This window comes from Castanea sativa, chromosome 7, assembly GCF_040712315.1.
Source record: "Castanea sativa cultivar Marrone di Chiusa Pesio chromosome 7, ASM4071231v1".
Classification (NCBI taxonomy): domain Eukaryota; kingdom Viridiplantae; phylum Streptophyta; class Magnoliopsida; order Fagales; family Fagaceae; genus Castanea; species Castanea sativa.
Window position 1 is genome coordinate 13,760,088 of NC_134019.1, and position 19,632 is coordinate 13,779,719.

General features: G+C 34.3%; 1 protein-coding gene across 1 annotated transcript; it reads left to right on the plus strand.

Annotated features, from left to right (window-relative positions):
- The first annotated feature begins 933 nt into the window (after positions 1-933).
- On the plus strand, positions 934-1,683 carry LOC142644006 (uncharacterized). The gene has a single exon (XM_075818699.1). The coding sequence runs from the start codon at positions 934-936 to the stop codon at positions 1,681-1,683; it is 750 nt and encodes a 249-aa protein (XP_075674814.1).
- The last annotated feature ends 17,949 nt before the right edge of the window (positions 1,684-19,632 follow it).

The following is a 19,632-nucleotide window of genomic DNA, read 5'->3' on the forward strand; positions in this document are numbered from 1 at the left end:
CCCCATCATCCTACACCATCACCCTCCATGCGACCATCACCGCCGGTGGTAAAAGATATGCACCCACCACCAGAACAGCCCAATATCATACAACCCGCTGTTGCTGTGATTTGTGCAGAAACTCCGGACTCAATGCCATCAAACACGGTGATCCTATCCGACCCGACTCTGTTTAATGCGCATATCACGGAGGTTGACAAAGTTTTGAATTACTTTCCAAACTCAAACCTGACAAACCCACTCACACAGCTGGCACCAAGTACAGTTACGGAAACCTCCTTACTTCCCTTTTTAAACTCCACAAAGTCAGCCATCCCATCAAAAGAAAACCCAGAGACTTTAAACACCATCCACCCAAATATTCCCCACGCCATACCAGAGCCCCACATCAGAGACACTGAACCCCGACATTTCTGAAACCCAGAAAACGACCACCAACCCCACATGCTCCACCCCAACAGTAAACACTGGCCCACCGCTTGGCACCTGGCGTAGACTGGGCCCACCTAGACAAATAATGGACACCAGTGATTCTAGCGACCACTTTGTGGGCCCAAAACGTAAAACCCATGCAACCCATGCAGACACACTCCATGATAAGAAACAAAAACTCTCAGACGCTAAAGAAAAAATACCCCATGATAAAAAACAACAACTCCTAGACGATGAAGCAAAAACCTTGGGAAAGCCCATGGCAGATAACTTGGGATCGGCGGTGGCTGCTTGGCAGCACCGCCGGGAACAATAAGTATCCTAAGTTGGAACTGTCGGGGGCTTGGGAACCCCCGAACAGTTAATGCTCTTAAGAGAGCATGGAAGAAGAAAGCTCCCATTTGTGTCTTCTTGATGGAGACTAAACTTACCACTGAGCAACTGAATAACATGAAATAGAATTGGGATTACAACCAAGGCTTGGTGGTTTCTTCTGATGGTATGAGTGGTGGCTTGGCACTCTTGTGGAAAAAAAACACTCAGGTATATGTTCAGAATTTTTCTCGGTGGTTTATTGATGCCCATATAGTCTGTGCAGATACAGGTTTAAAATGGCGGCTCACTGGCTTCTATGGCCATCCTGATACAAGCAAACGTGAAGAAACATGGACTTTGCTTGAATCACTTGGAAGCTCCAATGCACTGCCGTGGCTATGTCTGGGTGACTTCAACGAGATCATTAGCCATATGGAGAAGGCGGGTGGAAGCCTACGTCCAGCCAGACAAATGGACCGATTTCGTACTGCCATCTCACATTGTGGCTTCGTGGATTTAGGTCACATGGGCTCTCCTTTTACATGGTCACGGAACCATCCTACAGAAGGTCGTATCCACATTCGCCTGGACCGAGCCCTCGCCACTGCTACATGGAAGAGACACTTTCCCGGAACCGTGGTGCACCATCTTTCGATGTCCACATCTGACCATTCCATGCTTGCGGTCTGTTTACCAACTTTGAAGCCACGCCAAAAACGCTACCACCCACCTTTTCGTTTTGAGGCAATGTGGTTGAAAGACCCACGTTGCGCTGAGGTTGTTGAAGAAGCATGGATGGAAGGCTTATATAGGTCGGGTGATGTACAAATCTCCAACTGTCTAAGCAGCTGCAAAACACACCTATCTGCATGTAACAAGTCAGAGTTTGGACACGTGCGTAGGCAGATTGAACGACTAGAGGTCACACTACAATAATTAGAACAACACCCCCAACAAAACTATGCACAAATTCATGAGGTCCGTAACTCTCTCAACTGTTGGTTGGATGCAGAAAATATGATGTGGCATCAGAGATCCAGGCACCTATGGATAACTGATGGCGACCGAAACACGTCCTTTTTTCACCAAAAAGCTTCTAACCGTAAGGAGCGAAACTCAATCCGGGGTATCACTGATGAGAATGGAGTTTGGCAGGAAGATGACCAAGTCATGGAACGGGTTATCTTGAATTACTTCACTGGTATTTTTCAGACCAATGGCATAACGGATACAGGTGTTGTAATTGAGGCTATAGAACCCGTTGTCACTGGCCCCATGAACGAATATCTTTGCCAATCTTTTCAAGCTGAGGAAGTTCACACAGCGCTAAAGCAAATGCACCCAAAAAAATCACCGGGTCCAGATGGCATGCCCCCTCTCTTCTATCAGCACTTTTGGTCCTTGACAGGTGAGTGTGTCACCAATGCAGTACTTGATTTCTTAAATTTGGGCATTACTCCCCCAACTTTAATGACACTCATATTGTGCTCATACCTAAAGTGAAAAGCCCTACAAAGATAACTCAATACAGACCCATAAGCTTGAGCAATGTCCTTTCTAGACTTGCCTCCAAGGTCCTAACTAATAGACTGAAGCGTTTCCTTCCAGATATTGTTAGTGAGAATCAAAGTGCTTTCATGTCCTCTCGCCTTACCACAGACAATGTATTAGTTGCTTTTGAGACCATGCACTACTTAAACAACAAACGTAACGGGCGGCAAGGGGAGATGGCTTTGAAACTTGATGTGAGTAAGGATTTTGATAGAGTGGAATGGGGGTATCTAAGGGATGTTATGCTAAAAATGGGTTTCTCTGATAGGTGGGTGAACATTATGATGCGCTGTGTTACATCAGTTACGTACTCCATTCGGATTAACGGTATACCCCGAGGCCACATCACCCCTACAAGAATCTTGCGGCAAGGAGACCTTATATCTCCTTTCCTTTTCCTGTTTTGTGTAGAAGGACTATCAGCCCTCCTCCGTAAAGCCACACGAAATGGAGATTTGCATGGAGTTGCCGCCTCTCCATAGGGCCCTCGAATATCACATCTCTTTTTTGCCGATAACAACATTATTTTCTGTCGAGCCACAAATGATGATTGTAGCTGCCTTGAACATATTTTGGTAACGTATGAAAAAGCATTTGGCCAACAACTCAATAGAGAGAAGACCTCATTATTCTTCAGCCACAACACTCCCCAAGAAGCCAAGGAGTATATACAGCACCGTTTTGGAGCGGATGTCATCAAGCAGCATGAAACCTACTTGGGATTACCTTCCCTAGTTGGTAAATCAAAGAAAAACACCTTTCGTGCTTTAAAAGAGAAGTTGGATAATAAACTCTCTGGCTGGAAGGAAAAAATGCTCTCACAAGCAGGGAAGGAAATCCTCATCAAAGCAGTGGCTCAAGCCATCCCTACCTATACAATGAGTGTCTTCAAGCTACCGGACACCTTGTGTGATGAGTTAACTAGCATGGTTCGCACCTTTTGGTGGGGACAATCCAACGGCAAAAATAAGATGGCATGGTTGAGCTGGGACAAAATGTGGGCACCAAAAAAGGATGGCGGGCTTGGCTTTCGAGACCTTCGCGCTTTTAACTTGGCACTCCTGTCAAAACAAGGCTGGCGCCTGCAAACAAACATACACTCCCTGGTATACCGTGTTCTTAAAGCTCGTTATTTTCCTAACAGTGACTTTCTTCATGCAGAGCTTGGACGACAACCTTCCTATGCATGGCGAAGCCTCATGGCAGCCCAACACATTGTCGATGCTGGTCACCGTTGGCAGGTGGGAAATGGTACTACTATTCGAGTGTGGAGAGATAGATGGATCCCACAACGATCTACATTTCGTGCTATCACCTTGCCGAACACGCTCCACATGACTCCACGGTCTCTGAGCTTATTGATGATGACACAGGTGAATGGAAGGTTGCTTTGGTCAAGCAGATTTTCTCACCTTCTGAAGCCTAGACCATCCTAGGCATTCCATGGAGCCATCAAAGTGCCAATGATCGCATGGTTTGGGCCTATACACCTAAGGGCAACTTTACAGTAAATAGCGCCTACAAAGTGGCTATCGCTATGTCACAAAATACCACCTCAGAGGGTGCCTCAACCAATGACATGATGAGTCGGTTTTGGGAAAAAATTTGGAGCCTTGGTCTCCCTAACAAGCTGAAGACTTTCGCATGGAAGCAAGCCGCAACATCCTCCCTACCAAGGTTAATCTTTATCATCGCGGAGTGATTGATAATGCCACTTGTGAAGCATGTGGTTTGGCCGAAGAAACAAGTGGGCATTTGTTTTGGGATTGCACAAAGGCACGTGAAGTATGGTTGACCACCGGAATACCTTTTGATGCTACGGGTGTACACTTCAGGGAGTTTATTGATCTTCTCTGGTACCTCATCTTTGTGCAGCACATGGGAAATGACTTAGTTGAGCTCGTTGTCATAGTGGCGTGGTGCATGTGGTACAACCACAACAAGGTGAGGCTTGGCTCCACCAGGCAGACCAGCCAGGAGATTATCCACAAAGCTCGCTCCACCCTCAATGAATTTCAGCTAGCCCACTTTCCTCCGCCTCTCTTCAAAGAGCAAGCGGATCCTCGTTGGATTCCACCTTCACACCCATGGTACAAAGTCAACATCGACGCCGCAACCTTTTCAGACCTTCACACCGTCGGCATCGGAATCATGATATGTGACCATGAGGGATCGGTGATAGCCGCTATGAGTAGACACTTACCATTACCATTGGGTCCATTAGAGATAGGTATCAAACATTTGAATACAAATGAGAATAACGTTTTTTTTTCTCCTTTTGTACATGAGATAGTATTACTTTTTTAACCTTTTTTGTTTTTTGTAGGAAAAAAATTAAAATAAAAGGTATGTTATTCTAGGATTTGTATTAGGATATTTTAGTACGTCAAAAATTAAAGAAGAAATAGGAAAATCCTCTTATTAGTAGTATAGATAATCAAACTGAGAATTAAACTTCTCAAGAAGTAATATGATCGTTTATTGGTTCAACCTTTAGATTAATATTTAATTTACTTTAAATAATAATATGCATAAAGAAATTAAAAGAATTATGTTAAAAATAAAAAATAAAGAAATGAAACTAAATCTCACTTTGCCCGTGCGATGAGGCTTTTTTTTTTATTGGTCCTATTTTGTAAAAAAAAAAAAAATGCGTTTTTTTTATTTTATATATATAATTTTTATTTTGAGAATTTAATTTATAAGTTGATAAAACAATTTGAAAATCAACAGGAGAGTAGCCCTATTTTTTAAGCCATGTTTTAGCGGGAGTTAGAGTTGTATTTTTACTGAATTGCCTTTTAATTTTGTCTCTACTTAAACATAGAGGTACATGGGTAGTTTGAACCAGAAAATAAGAGTTCCAAACAGGTGAATAGGATAATACAAAAATGGAAATTAATAAGATATTATAATTGTTAAGAAAATTTATTCAAATATTGAATGTAATGTTCCTTATATATAAAAACCGACTAAAATTAAAATATTTGAATTGATCTTTTGACGTTTCTCAACCAAAAAAAAAAAAAGATTTTTTGATTACTTGCTTCAAATTTAAAAGCAAAAGACTTAAAGACTCCATAAATAAAAGTGCAAATTGAAGAATAAAATCATGTAGTTCTGTATTTTTCTAAAAAATCGTTGGCATATTTCATTGGTTATTGGTTAATCATTTTTTTTTTTTTGTTGCAAATCCATTAAAAAAATTTGAATGGTTTACTGGTTTGACTGTCTGATTGCCAATTTGGAACAATTTTGATAACTATGCTCAAAATTGGATTTGTCCACATAATTATAAGGATTGGTAGTTCATGCCAGCAATCACACACGCTCGTTCGTGCGTGTCCACACGCATGCACACATATAGGGACGATTGAATTTCACCTAGTATAAATTTTTATGAATGTTACTAAAGGTGTCCACTCACCAGCCGGACTCAACCAACCTACAACTGACCCGAGAGCTCTGGTGGTCGACAAGTTCCAGACCCCAAAAACTAACTCTGGTGGGTCAGTCGATGGTTCTCTCCTCTAAAACCCGCCTCACCCAACCCGACCGTGAACTTACCAAAATCCGGCAAGTTTTGATCAAAATTCTCAAATCTAACGATATTTATGCCAGATTTAGGGAGATGTCACCAAATCTAGTGAGATCTCATCTATATCTGATGGAAAACTCATCAGACCAGGCACATATCTCACCAGATTGGCAGGTTCTCTCCTCTAAAACCTGCCTCACCCAACCCGACTGTGAACTTACCAAAATTCAGTGAGTTTTGGTCAAGATCCTTCAAATCTAACGATATTTATGTCAGATTTGGGGAGATCTCACTGAATCTAGTGAGATCTCAGCTAGATCTAGTGGAAATCTCACTGGATCTAGCGAGATCTCACTAGATCTGGTGAGATCTTTGCCAGATCCAGTGAGTTTTTGCTTCTAATTCAATGTTTTGGCTTGTTTCCTTTGCCTTTGACAGTTTTGATCGCTATCCAACCACTTTGATCTGACTCCCTCACCATTCGGCGGTGAGTTTGAAAATCCTCCACCCAATTTGGTCGAGTCAGTCGCGAGTTGGCACAAACCCGACCCATGGACACCCCTAAATGTACACCACTCAATAACTTTTAATTGGATCAATAATTTTAAACTCCTAATGTTGGATTATATGTTTTCATTATTCTTAAGATGCAATCTAAATTTTGCATTAATCAAATGTTAATTACTATTCCATTAATAAACTCATGTTTTGTATATAATTTTAAAATACAAAAAAAAAAAACTCTAAATTTTAAACATTTTATAGATGAAATAGTTATTAATCTTTGATCATTTTCAAATTTTACAATCATGGAACATATAAGGAAAATATATAATCCAATGGTAGTCAAAAGGAGTAGTTCTTAGGTACTTATGGAGTATGGAGAATGGTGCTCCCTCCTCTTACATTCATGATGGGGTCAACTCATTAAATTCATGGTGGGGTTCATCATGAATGTAAGAGAGGAGAGCATCATTTCTCGTACTCCGGGAGGGAAAATTATAGAATACTCCGAGAGTATCATAAATGCATACTCTCCTCATTTCCATGAATTGTGAATCCCACCATAAATTTAATTAGTAAGACCCATAGTTATGTGAGAGAGATAGTACACATTTATAGAAGTCTGGGAGTACCTAATAATTACCCCTCCAGGAGTATCTTAGAATTTTCTGGTCAAAAGACACCAATAAAAAGATATTAAGAGTTGTATTATTGTTAAATGTTATTCTCGGTATAATTTGAAACTAACTCATATATATATACACACACAAATATTATTAGTATCCCTAAAAATTGTATTGGTATACAGTCACCAATTTTGCACGATTCGAGGAGGACAACCCTCAAATTCCGGCATAACCAACACGATTAAGTGACCGTTTGTTTCAACGTTTTGAGTCTAAAAAGTCACTTTTTTAAAAAGTCAGCCCTTTATGTGCGTTTGGTTAAGCACAAAACGCAACTTTTTGAAAAAAGTTGCATTTTGTATTTGTGAAGAAACGCGCAAGCCAATTATGGAGCTCTGGAGGTCCATAACCAAAAAGTCCATGCGCGTTCGGAAGCTATCCGTTGGGCTCTTCCCAAAATTACCAAATTACCCATGAAAAATCATCAATTCTCAAGCTAATGAGCAAGCCCTGACTTGAGAAATTTTTTTCTAGGAATAATCCTCAGAGGTACCGAAAATTACCAAATCATTAACGCCTCTCAGCTAAGGAAAAAATTAATAATAACAAATTTTCAAATCCAAACACAAAAAAATTTATAACAAATTCCCAAATCAGCGAAGGAAAAAAAATAATAATAATAACTATCCAAATCCAAACACACAAAAATTTATAACAAATTCCCAAATCAGCTAAGGAAAAAAAAATCAATTCTTTGCAAATTAGGATTCCTCAAAATGCAAAACAAAAAAACATCAGAATATACCAAAATCTTTCAAATGGAGTTCTGTGTACGGATGATTTCTTGACAATGGATGAGTAATTAGCCATCCCACACAAGGGTTTCTTGCGGTAGCTCTGTGGATAGATAATTCTTGCAGGAAAAAAAAAAAAAGAGAGAGAAAGAGGAGAGCTCTGTGGAATGTCTTGAGTAAGGATGAAGTGGCTGGAGGAAATGGCTAGGAAGAAGAGAGGAAAGAAGGAAAAAAGGAAAAGTGTAATACGTGGGTGGAGGAGAAAAAAAGAGTGGGAAAAAAAAAAGAAAAAAAAAAAAAGGAAAAAAGATGTGGTGCAGTACATGTGTGGAGGAGAAAAAAAGAGGGAAAGAAAAATGAAAAAAAGAAGAAGAAGAAGAAAATGCTATCACAATATTTTCACAATATTTTTTAATATTGGAGAGAAAAAAATAATTTTTATAGAAAGAGAAAAATATAATTTTAATAGTACGTTCAAATTAAAATCAGTGTCAATTTTTATCACAATATTTTCACAATAAATCTTAAGTGGTAAGTTATTATTAGCTAATATTGGTGAGAAAAAAATAATTTTTATAGAAAGAGAAAAAAATAATTTTAATAGTACGTTCAAATTAAAATCAGTATCAATTTTTTATCACAATATTTTCACAATAAATCTTAAGTGGTAAGTTATTATTAGCTAATATTGGTGAGAAAAAAATAATTTTTATAGAAAGAGAAAAAAATAATTTTAATAGTACACTCAAATTAAAATCAGTATCAATTTTTTATCACAAATGCTTGAAACGGTTTTTGTTTTAATTAAAGACCTTTCTACAAAAATTATTCTAGGAAATCCCTTTATGACTTTACTTTACCCTTTTTTAACGACAGATGAAGGAATTAAAACCAATGTATTAGGAAAAGACATACTTATTAAATTCATTCTACCCCCTATCCTGAAAGAAGTCTATTCCCTCACTAACATTTCCCTAATAAAGGAGATTGATAAAGAAAGAATTGACAGGAAAAATAGACATTTAGAATCTTTAAAGTCCGAAATAACATACAAAAGAATTGCTGATCAATTAACTGACCCCATATTGAATCATAAAATAAAATCATTCAAACAATAGATTGAGGCAGAAATTTGTCCTAATCTCCCCACTGCTTTTTGGCACAAGCACCGACTCATAGTACAACTACCTTATGAAAAAGACTTTAATGAAAGACAAATACCTACTAAAGCTAGACTAATACAAATGAATAATGAATTATTAGAACAAAGAGATTGAAGATCTTTCAAATAAAGGATTAATCAGAAAAAGCAAGTCTCCTTGGAGCTGTGTTGCTTTTTATGTTAATAAACAAGTAGAGTTGGAGCGAGGAGTTCCAAGATTAGTTATAAATTACAAACCTTTAAATACTGCATTACAATGGATAAGATATCCCATCCCCAATAAGAAAGACTTACTTGACAGACTTCATGAAGCAACCATATTTTCCAAATTTGATATGAAAAGTGGATTTTGGCAGATACAGATAGATGAGAAAGATAGATACAAAACTACTTTTACAGTTCCTTTTGGTCATTATTTCCTGGAATGTCATGCTCTTTGGTTTAAAAAATGCACCCAGTGAATTTAAAAATATAATGAATGATATATTTACACCTTTCATAGATTTTTCAATTGTTTATATAGATGATGTCTTAATTTTTTCCAAATCAATCAATGACCATTGGAAACATTTAGATATATTTGTCAAAGTAATCAAACAAAATGGATTAGTTGTCTCAGCCTCTAAAATAAATTTATTTCAAGATAAAATCCAATTTTTAAGCCATAATATTTATAAGGGAACCTTAAGCCCTATTGATAGAGCTATTCAATTTGCAGACAAATTCCTAGATGAAATAAAATATTAAAATCAGTTACAAGGATTTCTTGGCAGCCTAAATTATGTTTCAGATTACTTTCAAGGATTAAGAAAAATATGCAGACCCCTGTATAAAAGGCTAGAAAAGAATCCTCCTCCACAGACTGATAGACATACTATGATAATCAGACAAATTAAATTTTTTTAGACAGATGCTTCTGACATAGGTTATGGTGGAATTCTAAAACAAGTAGCAAAAAATGATGCTAAAGAATAGATTGTTAGATTCCATTCTGGCTCCTGGTCAACTACTCAGCAGAATTACAGTACAATTAATAAAGAAATTTTATCTATAATATTATGTGTTTCAAAATTTCAAAATGATCTTTTTAATCAAAAATTTTTAATCCGAGTTGATTGTAAAAGTGCTAAAGAAGTTTTACAAAAAGATGTTCAAAATTTTTTTTCCAAACAGAGTTTTGCTAGATGGCAGGCTATTTTAAGTGTTTTTGACTTTGATATTGAATATATTAAAGGAGAAACTAATTCGATTCCTGATTTCCTAACCCGTAAATTTCTACAGGGACGATGAGTGCCCCTGCAAATAAGAGCAAATCCCCAAAACCCAGAATCAGAAAGTCTTATGCTGCTCCTCCGATTCCTCCTCCCCATAACAGATTTCTCCCTTGTCCCTCTTTTACTTCACCTACTTTCTCTTCAAACAAACCCTAATCCCAATTAACATGCAGCCCAAACCCCTTTGAACCACTCTCCCCATTCCCCACTCCAACAACTAAACAGACATATGCCTCGCCCTCAACTCCCTCAACTCTTCCCTTAAAAAAACCATTTAACATAGTTGCATCCTCTTTTCCCCCTTTAGCCTCTCCTTCTAACCAACCAGAGTACAAATCCTCTATCTCTTAGGAAGCCCAAACCCCAAAAGAAGACCATATTATTGAACTTCCAAAAGATTCCTGGAACTTTATACTATGGATTGAACCAAAATTCCAGCACATAACATACACCCTCTCCCTAGTCAAATAGCTCCTACCCCCAAGATGGGAACACCCTCAAACAGAAACTTTAAAGACCTAGAAGTTTTTTGAGTTTATTTTAGTTGATATAGACTCAATCCTAGTAACACATATGCCATGCTCCCAAGGCCCAAAGAGAGTTGGCTACTTTAAGGTAGTCATAAAACAGATCCTCACCCCCTCCCAATGGAAAGCACCACCCTAGATTACCGGGAACTTTTCTGAACTCTTTGATCCCCAGTTTTATAATTACTAAGACTATGTAGAAGCCTAGGGCGAATTCCTTCTATTCCAAAATAACATTTACAGACATACTTGGTTTTTTCGTTTTGATATGTATAGAAAGAAAGACATGATGGTTCCAAGATGGTTTATTGATTGGTGGAATTCCCATGGTCCTGAAGCTATGATTCTCTCCCCTGATCTCTTAAAGGCATATGAGACTTTCAAGAAAGAACTAGATATACCGCATCTTAAAAATTTCCCACATCTTTTGCAGTTTTTCTACAGGTTTTCGGATCTCCTGTGGATTATTAGATGGGAATACAAGATAGAAAGGCATCCCTAGTATCCTTTTCCCATGCTCACCAAAAAATTTAAATTAAAATGGTGGAAGAAATTTAATTTTGATCATATTTGCCAGGAATTACAGAAGAAATCTTCTCCCTCCTAGACAACGAGTTCTAATTTCTTTGGAAAAATTACACTTTACCACCCTAAACTATGCACTAGATTACCCTTTGCACCCTAAACTATCCGATTGCACACTTTGCACCCTAAACTATTACACTTATCACACTTTGCACCTTGGTGTTATTTTTGTTGTTATATTTAACAGAATCTTATTGCATGTGACAAGCACATGCCTCTTCCCTAGGTGGAACAAAGTTAAAAGACTTAAACACCCTTCTTCATAATCAATTAAAACAAAACCCAATTTTTTCTAGATCTCTCTTTGCTATTATGAATCGCCTGGAAATTATTATCCCTGCAACTAATATATGGTGTTTGTTACTAGCTTTTCTAGGTGGGTGGTGAAATTTTTTTTCCCGAAACATATCTTTAATTTGGTTGCTGTTGATGAATTCACCAATCCGGACCACCTTTTTGTAGTTTGGTTAATGCAGGATTTTTCTTCAAAACCTCTTGAGAAAATTAGTTTTTTTTTTTTTCAACTTCTTTTTATTAAAAATTGCCATGCCTGGACTTATTTAAGTCTTGGCCCTTATTTTTTGGGTGTGATTGCCTAGCAGTTGACCATACCTGATGATAAGCACTTGAGATCTTAGACGAGTAGTGCTTCAGCCTTAACCTTTGATGTTGAGAATCTATGGTGCGATGAATACGCAGTTTGTTGCATTTTCTAATTTGATGCAACTGAACCTTTTTATTATATTTTAGAATGTCAAAAAAATTTAGATATCTATTTGTTTTAAGGGTATATCAATCTTTTAACTTTGTTTTACCTAAGTAAAGAACATGTGCTTGTCACATGCAACAAGATACTGTTATATATAACAGCAAAAATAACATCGGGATGCAAAGTGTGATAAGTGTGATAGTTTAGGGTGCAAAGTGTGCAGTTAGATAGTTTAGGATGCAAAGTGTAATCTAGTGCATAGTTTAGGATGGTAAAGTGTAATTTCTCCAATTTCTTTCTAGAAAAGAGTCAAGTCCAGTGCCAGCTTGCCTCCGTCTCAGACAGAAGACAGCTTAAGAATCAGCTACTTGAAGCTGCGTCACAAATTTCAAATGATAAAGATGACACAGTAATGGAATCTTCCTCCCCAAATTACAGGACTCACCCTAAAGCATTCCAAGATTCTCAAGATCCCTATGACATATGACAAAACTTCTTTTTGACTAAATACTATGAGACAAAACAGACAAAACCCTAGACAGAATTATGACAAGATCATTATTCACTAGCACACATGAATAGCTTCCAGACAAAACTGAGACTACTTTTTTACCGTAATGTCCACAATGTTCTACCGACAGAATAACTTGAGTTAACTTTACTAACTCATGTTACTTTTGAAGATTTACCATGGTTTATTTTATCTATAAAAGGATAGACTCTGAAGACAGAAGATAGGTCCAAGTTTTAGGTCCAGAATTAAGGTCCAAATTCTAGGTTCCATAAGGTTCAACTTAGATCCAAGATAGCTCTCTCTCTCACCCTCAGAAAGATTTTTGTAATCCTTCCTCTCTTGTAACCTTGTAACCCCTCCCTTTAGACAGATACAATCTTGTAACCTTTTAGTTTCAAAGACAATTTTACTTTGTAATCTTGTAACTCTTCAAACAGTGTTTATTTTTAAGCTTGTAACAAAGACAGAAGTTTTCAGTTTTAATCAAAGACAGAAGTTTTATTCAAGTAAGATTTTACTTGTTTCTGTTTTCATATCTATTTTGCTATTTTCTTCTTTATCATCTATTTTATCATTGTTTATGCTTCCATATTACTACTATGCTCTCTCCTGGGTAGTTCTTTCTCTACTTCAGACTTCTTTTGCATCATGCAACTAGCTTCTTTGTTTTCTATCAAAATTATCTTTAAGTCATTTCTTTCATCATTTTCTATACATGTCATGTTTACGAGTCTGTCGGTACTTATGGAGTTATTCATTTGTCTAATATGCCAATTATCTATTACACTATTCCTTTCATTATTCCAATTTTCTGTCATGGTCTTTGTTAAACGTGATCTATGATGGGGTTCAAATTCTCTTTCTTTTTCAAAAGGTGAATTTAAAGCTTTTATTCTTTCATAGAGGTCCAAAAAACTATCATTTTCTCTTTCTACTTTAGAATATATAGTCGATCTTTCAACATTTTCTAAAGATTCTAATTTTTTATTAATCATGTCTAAAAAACTATTTTTGTGTCTATCAGTCTGTCGGTTGATTTTATCTCCTGTTAATGTACTCCAATTATTTGTGTTACTATTATAGTTATAATTGTAATTATCCATATCATTGTCAGAGTCAAAATCTATTTCATCATAATCCATATTACTATTTAACCAATTATTGTCTATATCTCTTATGTTATAGCCTTCATCATAATCCATGATTCTAATTAGTGTGTGCCTAGCCTAAGTTTGATAGTCAAAATTTCATTTAAAATTCGATTTCAATGTGATGCATAAATATTCAGTTATTATATGGTTCAAATTTGTTATACTTTGATCATTTTATGAATTTTGCAAAACTGATATAAGTTGTACTTATACTTGAGCTAAGAAAGTTCTAAGCGCTTATAAGCTAAAATGGAAAATAAAAAGATGTCCTCAACCAAAAGATAGAGACTCGAAAGCTCAGTTACATGTGGATAAGGTATTAGACAAACCCACAATGCCCATCCTTTAATAGTACCGTATTTTGAATACAATCCTATATCTCACTATTTGAAAGGTAACTTAAACATTTGGCATTTGGATTTTTGAAAAAGGTTTATTGTGAAATTATTTTGAAATTACACGTGCTCCAATCACATATTTGTTTGAAAAATAAGTTGCAATTTTGAATTAAATACGGCTAACCTTTCTTATTTAGAAAGAATTGTAAGCTTAGTTTTACAATAAAATTTCCAATGTAATTTCTCATGCAAAAAGGACAAAAATAAAAAGTAAAAGAAAAAAACAAAGGTTAAATTTGAGAGTCCATGAGCCCGATTGTTTAAGCCATGAACTAAGAACCATTTTTAGAAAATCACTTTGGAAATGTAATTTTTTGGAGAACAAGTTTTTGGAAATGGAATTTAAAAAAATAAATTTAATTTGTGTATTTTTGGTTTTATCGGAAAAATATTTTGAAAGGGGTTCTTAGATGAAAAAATTTTATTTATCTTTTTGGCATTTTGGAAAACAAGGATTTTTGGTTTATGAAAATTGTTCCTTTGGATATATTTTGAAGGGAAAATAATTTTTGAAAAACCTTTTTGAAAAGCGGAAATTCCATGGTTATTTTGAGAAAGAGAAGTTTATTTTGAAGAAGGAAATTTATTTCAAAAAGGTGAAAAGTTCAAAGGATTTTGAAAATTAATTTTATTTTAAAAGGACAAAAAAGTTCCATAGATTTTTGCAAATGCTTTCTTATGAGATAAAGTATTGGAAAAGGGTTTTTACGAATCTCATGAATTTTTAGAAAAGTGCTTTTCATGGAAAAATTTCATGGGCTTTTGAAAAATGTGTAAGGAAAATCTCATGATTTTTGGGAAAAATTTAGAGGAAAATACCATGGATTTTTGGAAAATTGTTCAAAGAAAAATCTTGTTTGTTTTTGTAAATTTATTTTCCACATGAAAAGTCCCCCGTGGGTTTTTTGGGAAACGGCTTATCAAATATAAACATTTGGTATTTGGACTTTTAGAAAAGGTTTATTTTGAAAGTATGTATGCTTCAATCACATTTATTTTTGGATAAAATAAGTCGCATATTTGAATTATATACAGCTAACATCTCTCTCTTCTTCTTTTTTTTTTTACAAATTTTATTACTATTAATTTCATAGAGTTTTTACATGAGAAATTTTTTTTTTCCCGAATTTTTTAAAGTAGTTAGTTGGATTCTAATGATATTCTTCTAATAGAAGTAAACGGAAGACCTAAATTGAATAAACTTGAAACTTGAAGAGTTAATTGAATGTAAGTAAAAATAAATAAACAAATAAACTAATTTTGATCAAAGTTAGAATGTGCATTTTGCAATTTAACCAATGTTTTTCAATGGAAAAGTTTCATGATATTTTGAAATTGAAGTCCCATAGGTTTCATGTTTTTTTTTTTTTTTATTTTAAAGCAACTCACTCTTTGAGAGTATTTTCACAAAGCAAGTTTTGAAGGCTTGGATAACTTGAAACAAGTTGAAAATTATTTTGGAAATGCTTTCAAATCAAGCTTTGTTCTTTTGTAATGGAATTTTACACTATAGCCTAAAAGTTGGCATGTAAAGTAAACCCATTCGTACATGGTGAAAAATCACAAAGAAAATAAACTCAAGCTAAGTAAATAATTAATGGTAGTGAATTAAAATTAAGTTCACATGTATAAGATATAATAAATCTCGACATCCAAATATACCCATCCAATGTATCATGCATGTTCATCATACACTCTTAAGCATATTCATCCAATTTTGAACATACATGTATATATTCATCTCAAAGAGATTTGTTTTTTTTTTTTTTTGTTAGACTTATGACTAAGTGATTAAATTCATCATTTCCTAACAGCTTAAACTTTTGGGACAATCGGTAATTTAATATGGTATCAGAGCAGGAGATCCTGAGTTCGATCTTTAGCTTTACTCTACCTCGGGGAGTGTTAGACTTATGGTTAATTGATTAAATTTGAGGAAGTTTAGGTCTACAAGTGAGGGAGAGTGTTAAACTTATAGTTAAGTAATTGAATACACAATTTCCCAACAGTTTAAGCTTTTGAGACAATCGGTAATTTAACAATTTTAAAAAACCAGACCCAAAGGTCAATTTATTAGCAAATGAAAAGAGACTACGTAGAGTCACGGGTTACAAACTTACAATATCAGCTAACAGAGAGCGATTAACAACATATATATAAAGAGAAGTATAATAATTCATGCATAGCCGTACCCACCCATACATGAGAAGTGAAAGGTTACTGATAAACTTTATGTAGTTGAGACTTGAGTGAGATTCAAATGTGTAGCATTCTCATTGGCTTCTTAAAAATATACACGCATTTTTCATCACAAAAAACCACTTTATATATTTTACATTATCCCTTCAACAACTCACTTTACGAAGAGATCTGACTGTGAGACCAGAACAGCGAGTGGTGGAAAAACATGGCAGATGTTGTGTATTTTATTGTAGCACACTGGCATTTTCTTATGTAAAATATTGAGACCCAAATAATTTGATAGATATGGCAAAATTTTAATAGTAGTTAAAAAATGACGTCAATCATGGACTAAAATGATAACTAATGAAAGCTTGTCAAAGGTGAAAAAGATAGAGTAATTTTAAGATTACAAATTATTCTACAATTTTTTTATCACAATTTTTTTTATTTAAAATAAAAAAAGAACCGAGTGAATTCGAATTCTATAATTGAAAGAAGAGAAATAATTTTAATAAAATATTGTATTTTTTTAATAATTTGCTATAGTCAACTAGTATTTATACCAGTATATTGTAGTTGCAAAAAATTTAACTTTAACTTCTCTAAAAACACATGATTTTTTATTTCTTTGGTGGTAAAATAATATATTTTTTTTGTTGCTAAAATACAATTACTATTATGAATATTTTTATTATTTTTGTTAAGTTCTTGGGTTGAATAGATGTTATTTGATTGGGTGAGGCTAATTAAACTTATTAAGAAGAATGGGCCAACTACAAAAATAAAAATATTATAACTAAAAAAAAATTTGACCCGTAGGAGCCACCTGGGTCCGTTCCTGCTTGAGGGCTGCAATATTATTGGAGTTTGGAGTTGGACGCCTTTTTTTTTTTTTTTTTTTTTTTTTTAAAGAAGACACCAAGTATTTCTTGGTTTTGTTTATACAATCTGTTTAATATTACGAAAGTTTTGAGTTACTCCATAAAAAGTTCATCTGCCATAATATTCGGCAAAAAAAAAAAAAAAAAATACATCAGCCATAAATTCATTAGGATTAAATCCCCATCTATTTGCTAATAAATTTTTCATAAAAAAAGAAAAAAGAAAAACATCAAGCAAGCACCTAAAATATAATTGGAACAATTTTCTATAATAAAATAGAGAATGCGATGCTCAATTTAAGTTCACAATAAATTTGAAAAATAGAATGATACCTCTTTAGAAACCCAGTGAAACCAAGATCACCACAAGATCTCCGCTCTGAACAAAGCACAGTTTTTTTTTTTTTTTCTTGACATATTTGAGGTGTTAATAGAACACAAGAAAAGCATGCTCTTCATTCTTTTCTTTTTCTTTTTTAGAAAATCAACATGTTCTTAATTTTGAAAACACAAGAAAATAAATATATATATTTTTAAAATATTTATAGAAACAAATTTCGGACAAAAAACAAAAATAGTTATCTAACATGTCCTAAGGTTTTTCACTTTTAAAATTTCAATACTTGATTAAAATTATTTTTAGAAATATTCTACAGGAGGCTAAACGATTGTCTTGGCCTGAATTATTTATACAATTATACTCTTATGCCCATTATGTGATTTGGTTGGTGCTTTTTCATTTATTTTTTTTTCTTTTTGGTTTTATCCATACGATGCATAATTTAATCGAAAATTATATGTAAATTATATATAATAAAAGCAAATTTAATACATTGAGTAAGTGATTATATGCGAAGAATATATTTTTTTTATGAAATACAAAAAATTAAAATAGAATAACTAATCATATGTGGGTAACCAATAATCATTATAATAATTAATACAATAATAATTAATACATAGAGTGACTTAGTTGACAATTTTCATGTTTATTGGTTCCTAAGCCGTGCATGCATGAAAATATTATCATATTTGAGCTGGAATATTAAATGCATCAAATAGAATTTTATTTGATAAACGTGAGAAATGTTTATTAGAATTCTATCCTATAAATATTGCAATCAATAAAAGAAAATTGTAATAAAAAATGTAGTAACACTTTAATTATAACCAAAAAATGCTAAAGATATTATTAAATTTTACAAACTGACGTGGTGTCACTAATTAACAAATTAAAATGACAAGAAATAAACAAAACAATTTTGATTATGCATTACATGTTAACTAGGGTGTTAAATGGGTGGGTTTGGAGCGGGCATAATTGGGTTAGGTACATAAAACCCACTTATCTATTTATTGCCCATTTAACTAATTACTTCTAACCCAAACCCAACCCAACTCAGTTATTATAGGTAAACCCCAACTCACCCAATTACCCAATAATCAAAATTACCAAAATGTCACTAAAACTTGAAAATGACCAAAGTACTTATAAAATCCTTTAAATTTACCAAAATAGCCCCTAAACAAAAAAAAAAAAGAAGATCAAATACACTTAAAAAAAAAACCACTAAAAATGACCAAAATACTCTTGAAACCTAAACAATGTCCGGAATATCCCCAAAACCTAAAAATTGACCGAAATACCCCTGATGACCAAAAACCCCCCGAAACCTGAAAATGGCCAAAATACCCCTGAAACCTAAAAAATTACCAAAATACTCCCTAAACCTAAAAAAATAACTGAAATACCCCAAAACCTAAAAATTACCAAAATACCCACTAAACCTAAGAAAATGACTGAAATACCCCCGAAACCTATAAATTGACCAAAATACCCCCCAAAACCTAAAAAACTACCAAAATACCCCCTAAACCTATTAAATGACCGATATACCCCTGAAACTTAAGAAAATGACCAAAATACCCCTAAAACGTAAAAATTGACCAAAATACCCGATAAACCTAAAAATTGATCGAAATACTCTAGAAACCTAAAAATGACCAAAATACTCCCAAAAAAAAAGACCAAATACCCCCGAAACCTAAAAACTGATCAAAATACTCTAGAAACCAAAGTGCTACCTAAACCTAAAAAATGATCGAAATAATCCCAAAACCTAAAAAAATGACCAAAATAATCATGAAACCTAAAAATTGACCAAAATAACCCACAACCTAAAAATGACCAAAATACCCCCGAAACCTAAAAATAACCAAAATACAACCTAAAACTATAAAATGACCAAAATCCCCCCTAAATCTAAAAATGACCAAAATATCCCCTGAAACCTAAAAATGACCAAAATACCCTCAAACCTATAAATGACCAAAATACCCCTAAACCTTTAAAATGACCTAAATAAACCCAAAACCTCAAAAATGATCACAAATAACCCGAAACCTCTAAAATTACCAAAAATATCCTAAAACCTCTAAAACGACCAAAATAGCTCTAAACTTATAAAATGACCAAAATGCCCCCTC